Raw genomic sequence first — 25000 nt, 5'->3', positions numbered from 1 at the left:
GACATTTTGGACAATTTCATGCTTTGGGATGAATTAGAGCGGAGACTGAGAGCCAGGCCTTCTCGTCCAACATCACAAATGAAGAATCCCCATAAACACACTCCTAAACCTTGAGGAAAGAAGAGCTGGAGCTGTTAGAGCGACTCCATATTAAACCCCACGGATTGAGAATGAGGGTCACATGTTTGCCCATCCATCACTGTCTCATAATACTAACTGCTCTACTAAGTTAAACTAATGTTGTGAACTTCTTTTGTTTCTTGAAGTAGAGACCAGGAGAACTTGCATAGGTTTTTCAGCAGGATTCTTTATTGAGAAAAACGTGCTGAGGTTCGAAGTCTGACTAAAGCCAGTTGAACATTGTATTTGATCTACATTTCAAGGGGAGGGACTATACAGCAGAGGAGGAGACACTCTAAGCAATGCAATGCTTGATTTAATCAGCATAACAGTGTCACTCAAATGCGTAGATTCAATCAGCCGACCACTCAGGGGCTCCAACAGTCATTCAAGACAAAAGGTGCTCATTTTAGAAACAATGAAGAGAACAGGAACAGGCCTGGAAAATACAGACCCAGACAGAGCATCACCAATCTCTGAGCTTGTTATGCTAAATGGTCAGGAAGTGCATAAAGACAAAAGACTTAATGTCTCAAACACTTACACGGTCTGACGTATCTCCTTAGAATTTCCTCAAGTTTACTTCAAAATGTAAAACACAAATAAAGATAATGTTTTCAGTTATATTCTATTCCATTTGAACCTAGATATAACAATGTATAAATGTGTAACCCCACACTAATATTAATCTCATCTATGTTTATATCTGCTCAGATGTGATGTCAGAAGCAGGAAGTGATGTGAACTCAGCTGTGGATTCAGTCTCAGGTCAGTGTCACACACATTATGAGCATTAGTGTTAGACCGATATATCGGCCGATATTTGTGATTTTTACGTGTATCGGCCGATATAAGGCTGCTGCGTTCACCGATATTTGTGATTTTTACGTGTATCGGCCGATATAAGGCTGCTGCGTTCACCGATATTTGTGATTTTTACGTGTATCGGCTGATATAAGGCTGCTGCGTTCACCGATATTTGTGATTTTTACGTGTATCGGCTGATATAAGGCTGCTGCGTTCACCGATATTTGTGATTTTTACGTGTATCGGCCGATATAAGGCTGCTGCGTTCACCGATATTTGTGATTTTTACGTGTATCGGCCGATATAAGGCTGCTGCGTTCACCGATATTTGTGATTTTTACGTGTATCGGCTGATATAAGGCTGCTGCGTTCACCGATATTTGTGATTTTTACGTGTATCGGCTGATATAAGGCTGCTGCGTTCACCGATATTTGTGATTTTTACGTGTATCGGCCGATATAAGGCTGCTGCGTTCACCGATATTTGTGATTTTTACGTGTATCGGCCGATATAAGGCTGATGCGTTCGCCGATATTTCTCCTGCATTATTTCCAGACAGGCGTCCACAGGGCAGCTCTCACCGTCTTCAAACTCTCTCGCTCTCCCTCGCGCATATTAATCAAAATCAGCTGAGAATTGACACGATGGTAAAAGGTGGAAAGACTGAAGTTTCTCGTGGAGCATTGGGAGATTTTCTCCTGAATTATCGCTGGTGTTGCTCTGCAAGAGATTCAGTGAAGAGCACCTACACTCTAAACAATGCTGGGTTAAAAATAACCCAAGTTGGGTTGAAAATGGACTAACCCATCAATTGGGTTGTTTTAAGCAAACATTTAACCCAACCGCTGGGTCAAAACAACCCAATTGCTGGGTTAGTCCATATTCAACCCAACTTGGGTTATTTTTAACCCAGCATTTTTTAGAGTGTAAGCATTAAATGACTAGGTTGTAAATAGTTTTAAATGAAGTATAGTGCAGTCAGTGTGCACTTTATTATGCTGCTCGCTTGTTGATAATGTGTGCAAAAGTGTAATTATTTTATTTATGCTTAAATATTTATTTTCACCACTGAACTCTTTTTTTTTCTTGTTCTACCTCACCTGTTTTTACTATTTGTTAAATATTGTTTTTTTTTAGTTCAATAAATGTTCCTTTTTTAAATTGTTATCATCCTGATCATTGTAAATTGAGGGAGCAAAAGCAGTATCGGCTTCAAATATCGGCTCAAGAAAATCGGCAGCTCGTATCGTCATCGGCTAAGGCTGATGGAAAAAAATCGGTATCGGCACTAAAAAATCCATATTGGTCGACCCCTAATTATGAGTGAGGTTGAGGTCGTTTATAGTGTGTGTGTGTTGTGTACCTGATGTAATACAGCAGGTGTGTGTGTGTTGTGTACCTGATGTAATACAGCAGGTGTGTGTGTGTTGTGTACCTGATGTAATACAGCAGGTGTGTGTGTGTGTGTTGTGTACCTGATGTAATACAGCAGGTGTGTGTGTGTGTTGTGTACCTGATGTAATACAGCAGGTGTGTGTGTGTTGTGTACCTGATGTAATACAGCAGGTGTGTGTGTGTTGTGTACCTGATGTAATACAGCAGGTGTGTGTGTGTTGTGTACCTGATGTAATACAGCAGGTGTGTGTGTGTTGTGTACCTGATGTAATACAGCAGGTGTGTGTGTGTGTGTTGTGTACCTGATGTAATACAGCAGGTGTGTGTGTGTGTTGTGTACCTGATGTAATACAGCAGGTGTGTGTGTGTGTTGTGTACCTGATGTAATACAGCAGGTGTGTGTGTGTTGTGTACCTGATGTAATACAGCAGGTGTGTGTGTGTTGTGTACCTGATGTAATACAGCAGGTGTGTGTGTGTTGTGTACCTGATGTAATACAGCAGGTGTGTGTGTGTTGTGTACCTGATGTAATACAGCAGGTGTGTGTGTGTTGTGTACCTGATGTAATACAGCAGGTGTGTGTGTGTTGTGTACCTGATGTAATACAGCAGGTGTGTGTGTGTGTGTTGTGTACCTGATGTAATACAGCAGGTGTGTGTGTGTGTTGTGTACCTGATGTAATACAGCAGGTGTGTGTGTGTTGTGTACCTGATGTAATACAGCAGGTGTGTGTGTGTTGTGTACCTGATGTAATACAGCAGGTGTGTGTGTGTTGTGTACCTGATGTAATACAGCAGGTGTGTGTGTGTTGTGTACCTGATGTAATACAGCAGGTGTGTGTGTGTTGTGTACCTGATGTAACAGCAGGTGTGTGTGTGTTGTGTACCTGATGTAATAGCAGGTGTGTGTGTGTTGTGTACCTGATGTAATACAGCAGGTGTGTGTGTGTTGTGTACCTGATGTAATAGCAGGTGTGTGTGTGTTGTGTACCTGATGTAATAGCAGGTGTGTGTGTGTTGTGTACCTGATGTAATACAGCAGGTGTGTGTGTGTTGTGTACCTGATGTAATACAGCAGGTGTGTGTGTGTTGTGTACCTGATGTAATAGCAGGTGTGTGTGTGTTGTGTACCTGATGTAATAGCAGGTGTGTGTGTGTTGTGTACCTGATGTAATACAGCAGGTGTGTGTGTGTTGTGTACCTGATGTAATACAGCAGGTGTGTGTGTGTTGTGTACCTGATGTAATACAGCAGGTGTGTGTGTGTTGTGTACCTGATGTAATACAGCAGGTGTGTGTGTTGTGTACCTGATGTAATACAGCAGGTGTGTGTGTGTTGTGTACCTGATGTAATAGCAGGTGTGTGTGTGTTGTGTACCTGATGTAATACAGCAGGTGTGTGTGTGTTGTGTACCTGATGTAATACAGCAGGTGTGTGTGTGTTGTGTACCTGATGTAATACAGCAGGTGTGTGTGTGTTGTGTACCTGATGTAATACAGCAGGTGTGTGTGTTGTGTACCTGATGTAATAGCAGGTGTGTGTGTGTGTTGTGTACCTGATGTAATACAGCAGGTGTGTGTGTGTTGTGTACCTGATGTAATACAGCAGGTGTGTGTGTGTTGTGTACCTGATGTAATACAGCAGGTGTGTGTGTGTGTGTGTACCTGATGTAATACAGCAGGTGTGTGTGTGTTGTGTACCTGATGTAATACAGCAGGTGTGTGTGTGTTGTGTACCTGATGTAATACAGCAGGTGTGTGTGTGTTGTGTACCTGATGTAATACAGCAGGTGTGTGTGTGTTGTGTACCTGATGTAATACAGCAGGTGTGTGTGTGTTGTGTACCTGATGTAATACAGCAGGTGTGTGTGTGTTGTGTACCTGATGTAATACAGCAGGTGTGTGTGTGTGTGTGTGCAGGTGTGAAGCAGCTTCCTGATGCGGCGGGTCTGAGCGGCGGGCATCACTTCACTCTGCTGGGTGTGTGTGTGCTGGTGGCCTTCGCCCTGGGCGCGATCACATCGGGTTTACTGGTGTGTTTCTGCACTCAGAGATCCCAGCGAGAGCAAGAGCCCGAGGGGTCACTTCCACACGCCCTCTCGCTCAACAGCCTCGCCAAACTCAACCGCAAGAGCGACATCACATCCTCCCAGATCTACAGCTCCGGCCCGCCCGTCAAACCATCAGTGGCGGAAGAGATGCTGCCCACCCCGGATTCCACCCCCGAGCTGCCAATCAAGAGCTTAAAGTCTCTGAACAGCCAATGGGAGAGAGGCCACACCCTGCAGGCGTTTCCAACCAATCAGACTAGCAAACACACTCCCTCAGAAAACCCCATCGAGCTCCCAGAAGGGCGTGATGACCCAGGGTCGTACAGGCGGGCGTTACAGCTGCCCACATCATATTACAGTCTCCTAGAAGAGACGTCCGATACCACAACACTTCAGCAGCTCCCTCTGGAAACACTTCCCGAGTGTCCGGGCGGCCAATCACAGCGCAAACTCCTCATCAAGATGGGAAACGGGATCACAACGGCCCGCCAGCACACGTTCAACCAGAAGTGTCCGCACACGGGGAACCTGTACGAGATCCAGCGGCCGCTAATCGCGGGCGGCTCATGTCTGACGCGCCAGCACAGCTACAGCGAGCCTCCTCTCCTCCAGAGGGCGGCAGTCATCAGAAGAACAGCCTCGCTCAAACCACAGATCCCCCCTAAACCCTTAAACATCCCCGCCAGAACACTACACCTGCCCTCTCACTGCAAACACAACTACTGACCTCTGACCCCGCACACTAGAGGTCAAAGACAGCAGGTCTGAGCACACACTGATCACTGCACCGTATATACTACACTCACCTAAAGGATTATTAGGATCCAGGGCTCTGAACCGGTTCAAGGAACGAAAACCGGAAACGAAGGAAATTTAAACCATGCCCAATTGGCACTAAGGGGCCTAAAGTGTGCCAAGAAAACATCCCCCACACCATTACACCACCACCACCAGCCTGCACAGTGGGAACAAGGCATGATGATCCATGTTCTCATTCTGTTTACGCCAAATTCTGACTCTACCATCTGAACGTCTCAACAGACCAGGCAACATTTTTCCAGTCTTCAACTGTCCAATTTTGGTGAGCTTGTGCAAATTGTCGCCTCTTTTTCCTCTTTGTAGTGGAGATGAGTGGTACCCGGTGGGGTCTTCTGCTGTTGTAGCCCATCCACGCTCATTCTTTCCCATTCCGACATTCAGTGTGGAGTTCAGGAGATTGTCTTGACCAGGACCACACCCCTAAATGCATTGAAGCAACTGCCATGTGATTGGTTGATTAGATAATTGCATTAATGAGAAATTGAACAGGTGTTCCTAATAATCCTTTAGGTGAGTGTATAGCAAACATGATTCATGTTCTCCGCAGACTTTATCACGGGCGTTAACCAAAAACACACCCCTCAGGACGATAGCCGACTCGCTTCTTGAAGGTCAGGTGCATTGTGGGATACAGTATTCATTCACACTGTGTCCAGTATGCTCTTCTGAACAGGATTCCAGTGAGTGTGTGTGTGTGTATCAGTGACACATGCCATAGTAATGTTTGTGTTTTCATGAGGCCTGGAGGGCGACACCAGCCGGATTTGTGCCTTATATGGTGACCTGAGGTCAGAGGTGATGATGCTGACACTAACCCATGACCCCTGGCCTCTCTAAGGGACGTCTCATTGGCCGTCGATCAGCTGGTGCGGGACCAGTTTCTCAGGTTAAATGTCACGCAGAGGACGTGTGTTTAGGAGCCTCCATTTACTTCTCTTTTGAGGTATTTCAGGGCCTACAGCTAAAATGAGCAACAGGATGTGATGTCATGCTTGTTTTAATAATCTATGCAAAGTGATCAATAATAAATGCTGTGCTCTCACACTATAGGATTTATTCTTTTAGAGAGTCCACACTGCAAAATAATCATCACAAACTCTTATTATATCCATTTTTCAGTAAGCAAGGCTTCATATCTCCAGTCAGGAAGTGTGTTGACGTCAGAATGTGTAGATTTGTGCTGGAAGGAAGAACATCATGTGTGGTTTCCAGTCAAGAGACCAGTGACCATTAGAGCCTCTGCTCGTCCAATCACAGGTCAGAGTTCACTGTAGAAGACACATGATTTCATGTTTGTGTACCTGCCTTCCTGCATAGATATACATAATAAAGGCTAGATATCTTAAGGTGTCTCTAATGTCATCGCCGGCGGCCATCTTGTCACAGGCAAGCTTTCTGGCGGCCATCTTGTCACAGGCCAGCTTTCTGGCGGCCATCTTGTCACAGGCCAGCTTTCTGGCGGCCATCTTGTACCTGATGTAAGGCGAGTGATCTGAACACAAACACTCTTATCTCACTCAAATCTGGACGGATTTACAAATGTTTTGGTTTCTTACAAACGTCATTAACGTGCCTATAATTCTGGATGCTTGAACAAATTATGAATAATTATTCATAAGTGTGCAGTGTCATAACTACATCTCTGACGTTTATAACAAACCAAACAGTTTGAAAATCGGTAGAAAATTGAGCAAGTTATGGTTATTTAAAAAGTACACGCACCTTTAAAACACAATGAGTGAGCGAGCTGAGTGTGACAAGATGGCCGCCAGGTGCATATCTATGCCGCCCTGTGTGTTGTTCTGACAGTAGCTCCGCCCAGCTGATGAGCAGAGGCTGTGATTGGTGCAGCCTGAGGGTTTGTGTATTAGTTTAATATTCTGTGAGATGTGTATGAATGTGTGTAATCTGAATCATTTATGATAATAAACACTGGCTATGCACTTAATAAAAGCACTGCTAAAGATGCTAATGCACGAAATGCCATCAGTGTGTTTTCAGTAGATCACATGATCTCTTCAGATCCGGATGGACTGGCGGTAACTGCAGTCATTAGTGAGTATTTGACTTTATTCTCTTTCATATCTTCAGTAATACAGAAGCAGAGACGATGTCATTCATGGCTAACAGTTCCAGTTTTATGCTATTGATCAGTTCTGCTTTAATCACACACACACACACACACACACACACACACACACACACACACACCTCTTCAGTCTTAATCCGTATATACACATCTAAAATAAACTCATCCTGAATATAAGCAGCTTCAGCTCAATCGTGTTCAAACCACACATACAGTAATAATACAGTCAGGTTAGATCCGCAGGGCTGTTTCTGTGCTCATTTATAAGCGTTGGCTTTGTGTTTGGGCAGAAAGCTGAAGTTTCTCGGCACCGGTCCCAACAGCATCTCACTGCAGAACACACACACACACACACACACAACAACACAGGACGTTAGTAAATGAGTCTATAAATCAAATCATAACATAAAAATGCAAACACATGTATCAATTCATCAGTTTAATAAGAGATGACATCACAGTCAATGTGTTTCCATCCAAAGTTGCGATATTAACTTTTGCGCATAACACAAAACATCTGCAAATAAGCAGCGTTTACATCCCATGTGGTCACAAGAACAAAATCATCACTTCCGGAGAAACTACATCTCAGTAATAAACTAAGTTGCTCAATCAGGCTATTTTCCTGTCTCAGAGCGTCAGGCGAAACACACACACACACACACTCCGAGCATCAAGCGAAACACACACACTCCGAGCATCAAGCAAAACGCGCGCGCACACACTCCGAGCATCAAGCGAAACATACACACACTCCGAGCATCAAGCGAAACACAAACACTCCGAGCATCAAGCGAAACACACACACTCCGAGCATCAAGCAAAACGCGCGCACACACACTCCGAGCATCAAGCGAAACATACACACACTCCGATCATCAAGCGAAACATACACACACTCCGAGCATCAAGCGAAACACACACACACTCCGAGCATCAAGCGAAACACACACACACTCCGAGCATCAAGCGAAACACACACACTCTCCGAGCATCAAGCGAAACACACACACACACACTCCGAGCATCAAGCGAAACACACACACACTCCGAGCATCAAGCGAAACACACACACACTCCGAGCATCAAGCGAAACTAGGGATGCTCATATTGACCATTTAACCGTTAACCGATAGTAAGAATTTTGACCGATTAATACTATCAGTTAAACGGTTTAAACGTTTTTCGGTTTTTTTTTTGCTGCATGGTCACCACATTTTTATAAGAAACAATATCGAGTCTATAAAACACCAAAGAACAACAAATATCGGTGAGAACACTCGTTTAAACAGCCTACACACACCAGGACTGCATTTGACATTTTTCACATTGTTGATTCTTTTGTAATCGTAATGTAATGGACTGTGGCCTACATTAAACCTTTAAATAAAAGGTTTACACAGTCATATACAATAAACAAGCTTGCACAGCGACAGGAAATAAAACATTTACGAAAAAAACCTGCCGACCTTACCAGAGCATGTCAGCAAAGCTTCACTTATGAACTGCTCAGCGATTAAATGACGTGCGCTGAAACCCGCTCCGACATGACATTTCTCTGTAGCCTACTGTGCTTGTAGCCATTAAAACACGTAATTAGTTTCAGTTTAAATATGATAATGTTATTTTTTTATTTCATTTACGTTGAAAAGTGAACAGGACACATAAGATGCATAATGTCAGAAGACGGGGGTCTTCAATAAGTTCAATAACAATAAGTTTTGTTGAAAGCCTTTCTTTAAAGTGAATTTCGTTTTGTATAAATTGTATCTTAATTTTAATCTATGTTTAATCAACCAAATTGCCCGCATTTAATAAATAATAAGCAAATAGCCTATAAGAGACAATGACATGGAGGAGGCGGCGCCGCATGAACAACGACTTTAATGAACAACTAGAAAATAAAAAAACACACACACACACACACACACACTCTGAGCGTCAGGCGAAACACACACAGAGCATCAGGCGAAACACACACACACACTCAGAGTGTCAGGCGAAACACACACACACACACACACACACACACACACACACTGAGCATCAGGCGAAACACACATAGCATCAGGCGAAACACACACACACACACTCAGAGTCAGGCGAAACACACACACACACACACACACACACACTCAGTGTCAGGCGAAACACACACACACACACACACACACACACACACACACACTCAGTGTCAGGCGAAACACACACACACACACACACACACACACTCAGTGTCAGGCGAAACACACACACACACACACACACACTCTGAGCGTCAGGCGAAACACACACACACACACACACACACACACACACTCTGAGCGTCAGGCGAAACACACACAGAGCATCAGGCAAAACACACACACACACTCAGAGTGTCAGGCGAAACACACACACACACTCAAACTCAAACACACACACACTTCTGGAGGAATTAAACCCAATCACTCTGATCACAGACTTTGACTCAACATCGGAGATGCTGTGATGCCATTGGTCCGCTGGTTAAGCCAGTTATCCAATCACAGCCTCTGCTGAGCCAAAGTCACATGAGGTTTGAGGGATTTATTTGGTAAACGTGTTTCCATGAGTATGAGCTTATTAGTCGTCTAATGGATAAAAAAATAAGATGTTTATGTGCATTTTTAGAATTTATGCACATCTTCGCATTTCTTCTGAATCCCATCCCAAAATGTGCATTAAGCAGGTGTAAGGACACGTTCTTCATCAGTGATGTGTGTGTGTGTGTGTGTCACCTGTTCTTCATCAGTGATGTGTGTGTGTGTGTGTGTGTGTGTGTGTGTGTGTGTGTGTGTGTGTGTGTGTGTGTGTGTGGGCATGTTTTTGTGAAATATCAGGACACAAATGTGTATAATGACATGGGTATTACAAAAAGAGGGTGAAATATGAGGACGTTCCCCATGTCCTCACTTTTCAAAATGCTTATAAATCACACAGAACAAGTTTTATTTCACAGAAAGTGAACTGCACAGTCTCCTGTGAGGGCTAGGTTTAGGTTTAGGGTCAGTGTGTGTGTGTGTGTGTGTGTGTGTGTGTGTGTGTGTGTGTGTGTGTGTGTGTGTGTGTGTGATGGGTAGGTTTAGGGTCAGTGTAAGGGGATAGAAAATACGGTTTGTACGGTATAAAAACCATTACGCCTATGGAATGTCCTCACATTTCACAAAAACAAACGTGTGTGTGTGTGTGTGTCACCTGTTCTTCATCAGTGATGTGTGTGTGTGTGTCACCTGTTCTTCATCAGTGATGTGTGTGTGTCACCTGTTCTTCATCAGTGATGTGTGTGTGTGTGTGTGTGTGTGTGTGTGTGTGTCACCTGTTCTTCATCAGTGATGTGTGTGTGTGTGTGTGTGTGTGTCACCTGTTCTTCATCAGTGATGTGTGTGTGTCACCTGTTCTTCATCAGTGATGTGTGTGTGTGTGTGTGTGTGTGTGTCACCTGTTCTTCATCAGTGATGTGTGTGTGTGTGTGTGTGTGTGTGTGTGTGTGTGTGTGTGTGTGTGTCACCTGATCTGTATCCAGTCGCCCACGTGTTGGCTGGCCATCAGAGACTCCAGGTAATCTCTGCCCATGTAGAACGGCGGCCGCTCGTTGATCTTCTGCGGGACTCTCTCCAACAATCCCACGGGAATATACCTGAGCACAGGGAACGCCATGAGGACCAGAACCAATCACAGCATTCGCTTCTCTGTCGCACGCATCATCACCTGCACAGGAAGGAGAGCCACTCCAACAGGAAGCTGCGTGTCTTCTCGATGCCCTGCGTGTCGGAGCCCCAGTGCTCCAGGCCGTAGTCGCTGAAGTCCCGCAGGATGTCCAGCCGCTCGCCGGAGGAGATGTCCCAGTGCCGGCTCTCCTTGATCTCCGTGAAGAGCCACGGCTTGATCAGCGCGCCCCTGACAAACAGGAAGTAGCTCTTTCAGAACAGAACAGACGGTGCTTCTCAATAGCGAGGAGGCGAGTAAGACGTACGGCATCAAGTTTTGATGCAAATCGACCCGAGGTTGGAATCCGCCTTTTGCTGAACTCACTCTACTCCCTTTTCCAATCACATATCAGATCGGAAAGGCATTTATTTTCAATACAAATGAAGAAAATATTAGAAAAGTGGAAATAAAGCGTCTAACGTGTTAAATAATAAGTGTTTATCGATTAGGGGTAGGTAAACAGACGTGTGCTGAATGATAGGGCGTTTTCACACCTGCCTTGTTTGGTCCGGATTTTCAGACTTCTCAGTTTGGTCCGAATCAAAATGACCGGTGTGAAACCTCCCCTGACCACGGGCCGGAACAAACAGACGACATTTGGTCCAACGAAAAGTGGCCGTCTCAGTCCGGATCAAACTGAACAAAGGTTCGGTTCGGTTCTAGTGTGAAAGCATTTTCTGTACGGTTCAGACTTTCAGAGCATTTACAGGAAGTTCCTGTTTATGTTTAAATATTATAATGTTATTTTTAAATTCAATCTAGGCTACATCGATTAAGAAAAGTGAAAATATGCGCAATATGTCAGTAGACAGAAAGTCAGAAATAATTTAACGAAATTTTGTATGATTTTGCTTAGAAAGCATTTCTTTAATGGGAATTTCGTTTTGTATAAATTGTATCTTAATTTTAATCAATGTTTAATCAGATAATTGCCTGGATTTAATAAATAAGAAGCAAATAGTCTATAGCAGACAATAATCGCGGGAGCGATCACATGCTTTACACATGAACTGGAGTCTCAAACAAACCCAAACTCAGCAGAACCTTGCCTCTCGAACATGAGAAATATGTGAATATAAAGCTTGAAATGTCCACTTTTAAACGTAACGGAAAAAAATAGTCCAGCAATGCGCACTGGCAGCGATATGCATCCGTTCATTCATCTTGTCAAAGACGCTGACGTCAGACGCACGTCTGTTTACAAACCAATCGATGTCCAGATGCCGCCCACATGATGAAGACGAGTGGCATGTAAAGCTCTTTAGTGCGCTCACATTACTGCAATGTGAAACCAGACCAAAACTAACCGAATGTATAAAAAGTATCAAAACATGAACTTCGGTTCGGACCTTGGAGCGGACTCTCAGGTGTGAAAACGCCCTTAGAGACGATAAAAGTGAGTGGGTCCAATTTCATTGATCGTAAAAAGTGGGTGGGTCTTGTCCCGCCCACATACAATGGTTCCGACGCCCATGTTTACATGTACAAGACACATGTGTGTCAAATAACAACAACTGACAGTTGCAGAATTATATCAAAGCACAAGAAAATGAAATAAACAAACTGTAATACTATAAACAACAAATAAAAAGCAGTTAATAACTGGGAATAATTAGTTGTTATTAATAACTAGGGTTGGGAATCGTGAGAAATTTTCCGGTTCCGGTTCCATTAAAATGATTAAACAACTAGTGGTAAAGGAAAAAGGCAGAATACGCAACTCAAACAATCCATTTTGTGTTTATTACTTGCTCTAAAATTAATTTACAGGTTGGCAATGTCAAAAAAGTCCTGTACTGTACAAATATTACAGTATTAATTAAGCCATTCTTGCAAAACAATTTATTTTTCAAATGAACACCTCTGAAATTGTCTTATTACATTTTATCTCTGTCTCTGAATAAAACCATGTTATAAATTATATCTATTAGTTATATTTATTAATTAGTTGTATATTAATTTAATAGTAATTCAGTTATTCAGTGAACTTGTAAATAATAAATTGCAATTCAGCATTACAAAGGTAATTGTGCCTAAACGCTTACTTAAACCATGGTGACTCAACGGTTGACAAATATATATATATATTATATAATATAGGCCTTTCACTATAAATCTGGTATAAGCCCTGAGGCACACAATGTTTTGCTAGTTTAGCCTCCTTTGCATGTTATTAACTTTTCACATGTGTTACATTTTGCTTCATTATCATTCATTCTTTGGAAATGTATCCATACTTGTGACTTTCTCTTCGCCATGCTGGTGGTCAACGAGAAAATATCTGACGCAAAACCGTGAATGTGTAGCGCGAGGGCTTTCAGGCTGAACTGCTGCACTCCTGGAAGCGGAAACGTCATTAATATTCATGATGAGGTGAGCCAGGGTTGCCAGGTTTACACAACAAAACCTGCACAATTGCTACTCAAAACTAGCCCAAAACAAGCGCAATCGCGTTTCAGGGGGGCTTCTCCGGTAAAATGTGCATTTCCGGGGCTAAATATCCCATAATTGGGGTCGCTTCAACCCGCGGACATGAAACACAGCCCGCGGCAACAGTGTTGAAGTAGCCCAATTCTGCGGGAAAACCACGGACTTGGCAACACTGGCTGTCACTCGCTATTAACGGATACGCTTCCAGCGCTTCGCACACACATTGCACCAGAACCGTTTTCGGAACCGAAACGTAGGAATTTCGCGCGGTTCTGGTATTTTTCAAAAATCAGTTTCAGTTCTGCATAAGAACCGGTTCTCGGTTCCCAACCCTATTAATAACTGGTAATATTAAATAAAATACGGACAAATGTGGTATTGTGTAGGCGTTGAAACTATTACAATATAAATATTTATCTCTGATGTTCAAGAATCCCGATGTGCACACTAAATCCAGTGGTGGAGTCATTATTTGACATGACGCTAAAGGGAGCGAGGATATCATTTCACTTCATTCAATCCCTCCGTCCTCACGCCTTGTGTCCTTCCCTCGCATCCTGAAGGGGTGGAGCTAAGACGCGAGGAAAGGAAGCGAGGATGCACAAGTAAGAATTGAGAAGCAAAGCGGACGCCGGAAGACTGACCTCGCCAACATGATCCCCGACACTCCGGTTTCTCTGGCCTTCATGGCGTCCTCATAGGTCAGGATGTCTCCGTTCCCTGTGGGAAACACACAGTCAGAGCGAGTGTGGCGTCCGCATCATCAGCTGGGGGCGGGGCTTACCGAACAGCGGTATGGGGGCGGGGCTTACCGAACAGCGGTATGGGGGCGGGGCTTACCGAACAGCGGTATGGGGGCGGGGCTTACCGAACAGCGGTATGGGGGCGGGGCTTACCGAACAGCGGTATGGGCGCGGCGAGTTTAGAGCAGGTGTTGATGTAGTCCCAGTCAGCTGACTTCGTGTAGCGCTGTTCCCGGGATCGGCCATGCAGCTGCGGAGGAGAACACACACTGTGATTGGTCAGGATGAAGGCGAGCTGAGCGACGCCTGCTGGAGGCGGAGTCATACCGTAATGAGAGACACGCCCCACTTCTTCATCTCTGGGATCAGCTTGTGCGCGACGTTGCAATTCTGCTGGACTCCCGTACGGATCTTCACCGTTAAAGGAACGTCCAGCACCTGCGGATGAGCCAAGCAGACACACGTGATTAGGGTTGGGCACGTTCACATTTTAACCTTTTTTCTGTACTTTTTGGATGTTTACATAAATAACCTGTAAGTCATTTCTAGAAGTGTTCTTGACATTATGCCAGCGCTGCCCTGCTCTCTGTCTGTGATGTTTGATCACTGTAATATCTACTAGCTACTTAATTTAATTCATAAAAACAACCATATTATTTTTCTTTCTTTTTAATTTCATCAAAGATTTCCCACAAAGTATGTGTTATGTAATTTCTGGTAATCTAATGAAGACATTAATGTAATTTTATCTTTTAATTTAATTAAACTTTTTGGTCAAATCAAGTTCTGCACAACTGAGCTTTATATGGTAAAATATTTTTCAAAAAGGTTGATTTTCATAATGGTTCATTAATAATATTCATATTTATCTACTGTTATTTTGGCTTGTCTTTTTAATTTTAAGCTAAAACATGCTTTACTCTGATTTTGCTGTAAATTTGTAAAGCAAATTGCTTTGTCAGAGGGGGGGGGGGCATTTTACTCCATCTGTGGTACAAATTACATTTTTGTTAAAAATCGAACAACATGAAAATTCAGGACATTTTTCATACTTGGTTTATAAGAAAAAATGTAAATTATAAAAAAATTCTTTAAAAAATAAAGTTTTGCTAATTTATTATTATTACATTAGTGTTAGTATTATTATTACATTGAGAAGTATCTAAATTCTACTGTACAACAGTAATTTATTTGTCACGTTAGCCAAACTTTTATTTTGACATCACCAATGAAATCTGTCTCACATGTTGTTTCTAAACGAATCGAATACTCACAAAAAAAGTGCATTTTTCATTCTTTCTATAGGAACCGGAGCTTCTAACGGCAGCTGCAGTGATGCGATGACTTTACTAATCGCTGATTGGCTCTCATTTAGAAGGCGGGGCTTATTCGCCCTATTGCACGTTCCACTTTCTCCTATTCATAATAATACGAGTGCACCGTCTTTATAAATATATATGATGTCTTTGATTATACTCAAGACTCTGAATGTGAATGAGTATGTGAATCGGATGGCGATGTATATATTTTGTCTATATATAAACAGAACTTGTAGAATCTAAGGGTTCATTGCGATTGATGAAAACGTGTGCAAACCCACTGATGTCCAACATGCAGCTCAACGACAAACATCACCCACACACACTCTTTAAACACACTTCACACTGATGATCGAGTTTCTCGGCTCACTTACTGAGTTCATCCCCCTCACGATTTGCTCAAATTTGGTGGTTCGTGTCATGAGGCCACACCCGCCGCCCTGAAGACACACACATCAGGCCATCATTAGAGCAGCTGTGCTGGAAACATGAGCTCAGACTCTCATCCTTTAGTTTACATCCACAGAAATCAACACTAAAGAAACCTCTACTCACTGACTAAAGGAATATTAAACTCCTATGGTTTAAAAATGACATACACATTCTTTATTATTATTAAAACCTCTACTCAGTGACGAAAAATATCAAATACACAGAATTATGAGTTCCTCTCTCTGTGTTTGTGGTAAATTTGACATCTTCAATATCAGCTGTACAGACACAAACTAAACACGTCTCAGTTTTGAGTACTGCACACTTAAGTACAGCTACTGTATGCATAAGTCGTGTGTATGATTTCTACATTATTTGTAACTGGTGTAAATAGCCTCTGTGTGTTTGTTTATTCTCAAACACTTGTGAGGGTTAAAGCTGCACTATGTAAGTTTTCCGATGATGTCACGTTTGAGCGCAGGTCATGTGGTCTTCAGCTCAGAACAGCATCTCACGATTTACAAATAGTTGGAAACATTTGGGATATTGTAAGTACGCTGATCAAAATATATAACACTGGCCTAGCGGTGTTTGGATATTTGACTGAAGAAATCTTACATAGTGCAGCTTTAATTGTGTTTCTCACACTTATTGTCAGTGCTGACACTAGTCATTGAGATCCAAACAGAGATTATTTCTGACTGTAAAACTCAAACAGATGAAGAAACAGCAAATGCTCCTTTGATTCAGAGGACGAGTCTTCAATTCTCATGCGATTCATATTTTGACAAACTATGATAAAGTGTTGATTTCGGTGGATTTGCATGGAAATCAAGTGGAGGTCAGTTTGACCATCACAGTACAGGCTTTCCAAAACACACATGCATATTCATGACCCTCATGAGAAAAATGTCAAGAAATAAATAGTGTAATATTTAGTGTTAAAGCTGCACTATGTAAGATTTCTGCAGAAAAATATAATCAATATATAATAATCCGATCAATAAGGGTCTTATCTAGCGAGACGATCGGTCATTTTTAAAAAAAATAAATAAAGTGTAAGTTTTATAAGCACAAAAACTATTTATTTTTTTAAAAACGACAGATTGTTTCACTAGATAAGACCCTTATTGATGGTCTGGTAGCGTTTGATGTGGTTTAAAGCCCTTTTGAAGCTGTACTGAACCTCTCATTTGGACCTTGAACCGTTTGGGGTCTATTGACTTCCATTATATGGAGAAATATCCTGAAATCTTTATCAAAACTCTTCATTTCTTTTCGACTGAAGACAGAAAGACATGGACATCTTGGATGACAAGGGGGTGAGTAAATGATCAGCTAAAGTTTATATGAAAGTTAACTAATCCTTTAAAGCTGCACTATGTAAGATTTCTTCAGTCAAATATCCAAACACCGCTAGGCCAGTGTTATATATTTTGTTCAGCGCACTTACAATATCCCAAATGTTTCAACTATTTGTAAACCGTGAGATGCTATTTTAGGTGTGAGGGCGTGGCCTGTCGATGACATCATATCCGCGTTAGTCTGCGGTTTTATTCTGCAGAAACGCTTTCCTCTCACTGGCGTGCTCAGTTGGGGACACTAAATTTTTCAACTAAACATCGAAATAAATCTAATTAATAAACTAAATTAACCATTTAAACTAAATTACTGATCTAAAGCCCACACTGTCACTGTATGATAATTGAAATGATGACATCAGCGTTTTTTCCAGAATGGCTGAATCAAATTATGCTGCATTATTTTCCTGTTTAACACTGTAAAGCTGCTCTGAAACAATCTACAGTGTTAAAAGCGCTATATAAATAAAGTTGACTTGACTTGACTGCAGTGTGAACAAGTGTCATAGCAGTAACGCCATCCCATCATCAACACACTCAGATGTGTCTAATATGATTAGTGATCGACCGATATATCGATTTACCAATATTTTCCCCAATATTTAAGCATTTTACCATAATCAGATATGGGTTTTGTAATATCGGATTTACTGATAAACGCCGCCATCTTGTGGGCGTTTTGAGAATTGCGCGCAGGATCGCCATTACAGCGCATCTGAGGCGAGACTACAGGTAAAGTACACTCGCCTGCTTTGCTGTAATTAGTCAACTTTATTTAACATAAGTCATTAATACACAAATTACATAAATGCCTGAAATCTAGCTAGTTTATTCAGGATTTGATTATTTGACATGCCTCCGCAAGCTCGTCTCTCTTAGAGTGAATAATCAAGTCCTGTCCAAATACAGACGCAACTGAGCATGAATTAAATAACACAGCCATGAATGAGCACATGCTGGAAATAAAAGCGCTGAGTTTAATTCTCTCTCTGTCGTCTGTGCTCATCATTCGTCTCCTGAAGTCGCTCCACGGCCTCCGCATATATAACTTTAACAAGATTCACTGGTTTAAAACACCGTAATTAATTATAGAAACATTCATTCGCTAATAAACATCCAAGTAAACAACTCTATGGATATGAATTATTATCTCGGCGAACGATCGCAGTTTGAGTAGTTCTGTGTAAATGCACAGATAAACATCAGCAGATATTTCATAATCTACTACGACAAAAACATTCATAATTCTGATATAACTTAACACACCATTTGAGAAATGCAATAAAATATGTTTTGTTTGTTGTATTCCACTATTCCAGAGAATATTATTCAGTTATTGAACATTATTCTTCACTCTTTAACCTATTAAACAGTTTATAAATCTACTAAAACTGCAGTTTAAAATTAAGTATTACATTTCAGAGCCATTTATGAAAACAAACGAAACCGGCTTATGGGGCAGATGCTGAAAGATGCTTTCCAGGTGGTTTAGATTGTTTGTTTTTGTTTTTTAATTGGTTAGAATTACTTTTATGTGCTTTATTTATTTTACCTTACCTTCCACCTAATCGAAGATTGAATTTTTTAAACAAAAACAGTTTATCAACAGTGCACTTTTTTAGTGTTTTGCTCTTTCAGACCCTCTATTTATTGGTGTATAAATAAGATTAGTTTTGTTTTCTATGCAAGGAGTGAGTGATTGTTATAAATAACAGGGTTTGTTCAGTTCAGTGTTGTAATCGTGTCAAAAACAGAAGAAGAACAGTAAATAAATATCGGTTATCAGGAACATAAAAACAAACATTATCGGTATCGGTTCTAAAAAAAAAAATCAATATCGGTCGATCACTAAATATGACCTCACACTCATGAGCAGAAGTGGCGACTGTGGCTTCATAATAAAAGTCCCGCTGCTCGCGAGGCGTGTGTTGCGTTCATCTTATTCATCACATCAACATGATTTCTGCCCGATTCTGAGCTGAAGACCACATGACCCAAGATCCTGCGCTCAAACGTGACATCATCAAACTACGCCTTTGTTTTCAACAGGCGGACGGAAAACTTACATAGTGCAGCTTTAAGAATGACATTTTGGTCAAATCGTGTGTATCGACTCCAGAAAGCATGGATCGTGAACTGTAGGAATGATGAAGGTTATTAATGATAAGAGGAAAAACGTTCATTTGTGCCTGATCTTTCCAGAGGTGGACCGTAAGTACATTTACTTGAGGACTGTACTTAAGTACACTTTTTGAGTATCTGTACTCTGCTTAAGTATATTTTTTTCTGGAAACGTATTACTTTTACTTCACTAGATTTGAAAGACAAATATTGTACTTTTTACTCCACTACATTTCTATCAAAGGTCCTCAAAGTCGAAAGTCGTTTCTGTAGCAGCTTTGAAAGTCAGTGGAGGATTCTTTAAAAGTTTTTGTTTTTTGCAGACAGTCTATCAGTAATTCCTCTTGTAGGGTCATGTGAAGTTTCCCAACATTTTTTGAACACTGATCAGTTTTTAGCAAAATGGAAGAAGACGGTTCTTCTGCGCAGTGTGTGCACTCATGGCCATACTTAAAAAGTGTATTTCAGTTTTCTGAAAAGATTAGTTTAGTTGGCATACACTTGACACATGACTCATAAAATGTTCAAAAATGTAAATGCCTGGGAGAAAGAGAAGAGTAAACAGTTGGGGGAATATCAGATGTGTATCAGTGTATTGGATCCGTGCATTCTGCCTTAAAGTGACAGCGGCTTTGTAAAGAGCGTTGTAACTTTTATATAAGTATTTAAATGAGTTTAAGATAGTCGTATGCTAGCATATCGGATGGAGCATCAGTGACTGGCTTAAACCACCATGATGGCTATAGCGTGCATTCATACAACAATGCAACAATAATAAAATAATGCATTGACATAAAAAAGGACATTTACTTTTGATACTTAAGTACTTTTAAGATCAAATACTTCTGTACTTTTACTTTTATCTGTTTTTACAACTTTCACTTGTAATGGAGTAATATTTGACCAGTAGTAATTTTACTTTTACTCAAGTAATAGAGTTGTGTCCTTTGTCCACCTCTGGATCTTCTCCTGTGATATCCTCTACAGGCCCGGTTTCCCGTACGCACCTTCTTGTAAACGAGATCGATGGGGCAGCCGGAGTTTATATCCACAAAATCCACATCGACGTTCTGATTGAGCAGCTCGGCACATCTGGTCATGGTGTCGGGAAAACAGCCTTCCAGCTGCAACACAGATCATGTGGGAGTTAGCACACAGACAGGTTAACTCCAGGAAGTGACATCATCAGGTGTAGTGGGCGGCACCTGGACGCCGAACAGATCTTCGGAGGCGTGTCTCTTGAGCAGAGCCCACTCGGACGCCTGGCCCTGCAGGAGATTGGTGCACATGGCCATCTCTCCACACGTGATGTCGGCGCCGAAGCGCTTGCACACGCGGCGGAACGGCAGATTCCCACACTGCAGAGAAAACAACCAATCAGCTGCGAGAGGCGGGAACTTACCAACGGCTCACGGAAACGGGAGAATTTACCGTAGTGAGAGGAGCCAGATACAGCTTGTCTGTGAAATCCACCTGAGGTCAGAGCACACAAGACTTCAGAATTAAATACTAAATATATAATATACAAAATATAACAAATTAATGTGTCAAAATCGTAACTTTTAGATCAAAAATGCATTGAGGAGAAGAAAAAAAATGAATAAATTCACCGGTCATAATGTTATGCCTGATCGGTGTATATGGTTTATAAAGCTTCCGTTTCTCTGTTTATACATTTGTTTTGACAATGTAGCACAGGGTTTCTGCAGGTTTCATCAAGTCAAATTTAAGACTTTTTAAGACATTTTTAAGACCATTATGAATTAAATTTAAGACCTATAAAGGAAATGCAGTCACAAAATTACTTGCAAAGTAAATTTATTTATTCAAATTGAACAATTCGATAAACTTGTATCGATAAAATTGCACTTCCCCATAGCTCAATCCCACCAGGATATTTTTTGGGTGATTTTTTAGATCAAAATGACTGAATTTGTGGTGAATTTTCCAAATTTGCAAGGTTTTTTTTTCATAATTAGGGTACCACATTTACTGTATTATGTTAGATTCACAATAGTCACACATTACAGTAGAATAAACAAAATGCATAAATCTTGTTTATTTTGGTATCTTGCCATTATTTTGCGGTGAAATTACGAATTATGCAGGATCTCGAAAAATGCATTGTTGATTTTTCGTTGTATTTAGTAATCGCGGAAATGCGAAAAACTGGAGGACTATTATCTGAAGAATAAAATCAGTTTTATGTGTCTGTGGTACAATCCGAAAGAGACTCGCGCCAATATTACGAAAGCTGATTGGCTGCAATATAAGATGCATGCTGGTCTCATTTGTAGTCGTAATACAGCAAATTATATTTGGACTAGCAAAAGAAAGAACTACAACAGCCAGAATTAAAAAACAAAACAAAAAAACATTTTAAAGCGCTGTGGGAGCATTTCAATGAGCATTAGAGGTAGCGTTACATGAACGTAGGAAAATTAAGACCTGTTTAAAATGATTTAAGACCTAAAACTCAATACTTCTGCAAATCTAAGACTTCTTAAGGCCTAAAATTTTGATTTTGAAATTCTAGACTTTTTTAGACTTTTTAAGACCCCGCGGAAACCCTGGTAGCAGGTCATTCATGTATTCTATTAAATATAGTATTGTGCAGAAATATAGGATGTTACTCCAAACAAACACACCTGTTTCTTTTCACACGGGCGCAGTTTGATGATGTCAGCGTCTGTAATCGGCCCCACAGTCTTCACAGGAGGAACCGCGCTCTCCTGCAATTCACATCATATTAACCTTTCATTAAAACACTGTTCTCTGGCTCTATAGAGCAGGTTTTCCAGCTTGAGTGTTGATTATTTCCTCATATAATTCTCCATAGTTGCGGCTCCTCTCTTCCCAGTCTGTCAGTAACGCTCTGCCTCTATGAAGCTCCGCCTTCTGAAAAGCACACTGTGCTCTGATTGGTCAGCTGGAGCAGTGTGTTGTGATTGGTGTTTGGGAAATGTCCCGCCCCTTCCTCACTAACTCAACCAGGCCCCTCCCCTTTATTCTGCGAATTAATTATTTAACCCTCTGCTGCTCTTCCTGTAGGGGGCGCATTGGTCGTCTTCCGGACACCTAAAATTTAAACCTCCTCCACCCCAGCAAAACCAATGCAATTTATTTTTCTTCAATAATATTTTTTCTTTTTAATTTTGTATTTTGAGATGATTTGATGGTATTTTTTCATATTTATGCAATAATTGTGGTCTATTTTTGCCATTAAAAAAATTATACAAAAATTTTGTTTTGTAATAAAATAAAAGAAAATTTATTATTGCAGTATTTCAGGTTAAAATAGAGACTAGGCCTTCCAAAAAAAAGTTTTTGAAGGCAGATTAGCCCCTCTTTTGGAATTATTTGAGAAATCCTGCAACCATGTGTGTGACCACTAGAGTCTCGAGGCTTGAGAATTCACTAGTTCTGTTTTGAACACATTTAATGATTTATTTGATGGATTTGAATATATATTATAAAAAAAGTCTCAAAGACTATTTATTATAAAGATTTAGTTTTTTTTTGCTTTGTTAGAAATATAGATTTTTTTCTGTGAATTTGTGTATTTGCAGATTTCCCATTCATTTCCTATGGTGTCATTTTTGACCGAAGAGCACAAGTGGGAGTATTTTTTTTTTACGACCAATTAGCATGCTCGAATCATGCCCTCAGTTTTTTTGTGTGTTAACATACCTAATGCTAGAAAAGTCACCAAGTTTCATATCATTCTGATGAAGCATAAAAATTCCAAATGTGGTTCATAGGTTAAAATTTCCATAGGTGTGTGTGTGTGTGTGTGTGTGTGTGAGTGGATGTGTCAATATCACACTCTTGATGTTTTAGAGTGTCACTCCTTCACTGCTGTGTACTTTTTTTCAGCATTGTGGCCGATTTGTAGATTGTACACACAAATATTCAGTGAATTTTTGTGTTTTTGCCGATTTCCCATCCATGGGATATTTCCTATGGTCGCTCATTTATGACCGAAGACAATGAACACTACTTATTTTTTTACGACCAATTAGCATGCTCGAATCATGACCACCATTTTATTTGTGTGTTAACATACCTAATGCTAGAAAAGTCACCAAGTTTCATATCATTCTGATGACGCTGTGATTTTTAACATTTCAAAAAAAAAATCCGGTCAGAAATGACTGAAGAGCACCAGAGGGTTAAAGGTGCAGTGTGTAGTATTTATGAGGATCTATTGACAGAAATGCAATATAATATACATAACTATGTTTTCAGACCTTACATAATGAGCCGTTGTGTTTTTATTAACTTAGAATGAGGCGTTTCTATCTACACACACACCGCGGGTCCCTTACAGTGAAGTAGGCTCGCTACGATAGTCGGTGTTGCCGGTGTCCAGACTCAACACCGCTTACATCACTTGCCCACCGTGGCACCGCCCACCGTCTTTTTGATTTTTTTATAGTAATAAAATAATTTAGTTCAGTTAGAGAACAGACAATACAAATAAAAACTGAACGTATCTGCTTAATAAAGCAGGATCCGACCGTGAGTCTGGGCAGCGGCAGGAGTCATTCATCAGATTTAAGAGTGAGGAGCTGAGATGATCGCGCAAGATTTGGTTTCAAAGTGAAACGTGAAAGCGCCTATTTAAGGGAGTTTGTCATTTGTTTTGTTGTTGTGTTTTTCATTAAAAATTATAGGCTAATAATGAACCCACAATTCAAGCAACCCGCAGCCGAATTGGCGCTAATTCAAAACCGAAAGTAAAATGTGCACGGCCGCACAGAGCACGCGTTGTTTACTTTCGCCTGGCTCCGCTACGCTGACTGCGCGCGCTCGTGCCGGCGCGTCGAGTATAAACGATGCTTTAAGGACGAACTGTTATTCATTCATGGCGTAGATTCTCAATCATAGACTGATCAGAGCCCTGACCACTGAACTAGGAACTGATTGAGACGCACCCATGGCCTCACAGAGCGCGCATTTACAGACGAGCTGTCATTCACGGTGTTTGAAAACGCAACACTGGCGCGTTTTCAGTTCAGAGCGGTCGTGTGCATGTTACTTTCGGTTAGCCTCCGCCGGTGATACCAGTATTACCGGTGTTGTCACACATCAATTAACCGGTGGGAAAATTTCCTCACCGTCACATCCCTACAGTGAAGCCGCCATTTTGTGCCGTCATGTTTCTGCGGTAGCCCTAAAGGGACAAACATCTCTACAGAGTGCTAGCTACTCTCTGCTGTTTCAGACGACCACATTTTTGTCCTGTGTGGGCCACCGTAGCTTCTCTATGTGCTCCAAAAGTGAGGAGTGAAACCATAGATATCCATAATAAAGGCTAGATGTCTTACGGCGGAGTCTCTAACGTCATCACCGGCGGCCATCTTGTCACAGGCCAGCTTTCTGGCGGCCATCTTGTCACAGGCCAGCTTTCTGGCGGCCATCTTGTACCTGATGTAAGGCGAGTGATCTGAACACAAACACTCTTATCTCGCTGAAATCTGGACGGATTTACAAATGGTTTGGTTTCTTACAAACGTTATTAACGTGGCTATAATTCTGGATGCTTAATTATTCATAAGTATGCAGTGTCATAACTACATCTC

General features: G+C 41.3%; 2 protein-coding genes across 5 annotated transcripts in view; one reads left to right on the top strand and one right to left on the bottom strand.

The window, feature by feature from the left end:
* The window catches only part of sema6ca (sema domain, transmembrane domain (TM), and cytoplasmic domain, (semaphorin) 6Ca), a 28842-nt gene extending 21673 nt beyond the window's left edge, over nucleotides 1-7169 (top strand). The window contains exons 17-18 of the mRNA XM_079828338.1: nucleotides 835-888; nucleotides 4242-7169. Coding sequence (XP_079684464.1) covers nucleotides 835-888; nucleotides 4242-5098 — 911 coding nt within the window. The 3' untranslated portion in view covers nucleotides 5099-7169. The remainder of the gene's footprint in view (nucleotides 1-834; nucleotides 889-4241) is intronic.
* A 72-nt stretch (nucleotides 7170-7241) lies between these two features.
* Nucleotides 7242-25000, bottom strand: part of dus3l (dihydrouridine synthase 3-like) — a 22927-nt gene continuing 5168 nt past the window's right edge. For all 4 annotated transcript variants that reach the window (XM_079829098.1, XM_079829097.1, XM_079829095.1 and 1 more), the window contains exons 5-15: nucleotides 22064-22147; nucleotides 20847-20888; nucleotides 20621-20773; nucleotides 20423-20539; nucleotides 15876-15941; nucleotides 14510-14620; nucleotides 14336-14432; nucleotides 14084-14159; nucleotides 11010-11198; nucleotides 10810-10938; nucleotides 7242-7610 (exon numbers count right to left, since the gene is read on the bottom strand). In XM_079829098.1, the coding sequence (XP_079685224.1) occupies nucleotides 7538-7610; nucleotides 10810-10938; nucleotides 11010-11198; nucleotides 14084-14159; nucleotides 14336-14432; nucleotides 14510-14620; nucleotides 15876-15941; nucleotides 20423-20539; nucleotides 20621-20773; nucleotides 20847-20888; nucleotides 22064-22147 (1137 nt within the window). In that variant the 3' untranslated portion in view covers nucleotides 7242-7537. The remainder of the gene's footprint in view (nucleotides 7611-10809; nucleotides 10939-11009; nucleotides 11199-14083; nucleotides 14160-14335; nucleotides 14433-14509; nucleotides 14621-15875; nucleotides 15942-20422; nucleotides 20540-20620; nucleotides 20774-20846; nucleotides 20889-22063; nucleotides 22148-25000) is intronic.

This window comes from Gobio gobio (genome assembly GCF_949357685.1).
Source record: "Gobio gobio genome assembly, chromosome: 11".
NCBI lineage: Eukaryota > Metazoa > Chordata > Actinopteri > Cypriniformes > Gobionidae > Gobio > Gobio gobio.
The sequence above is the reverse complement of the archived record's forward strand: the minus strand, read 5'-3'. Positions and strand labels throughout refer to the sequence as shown.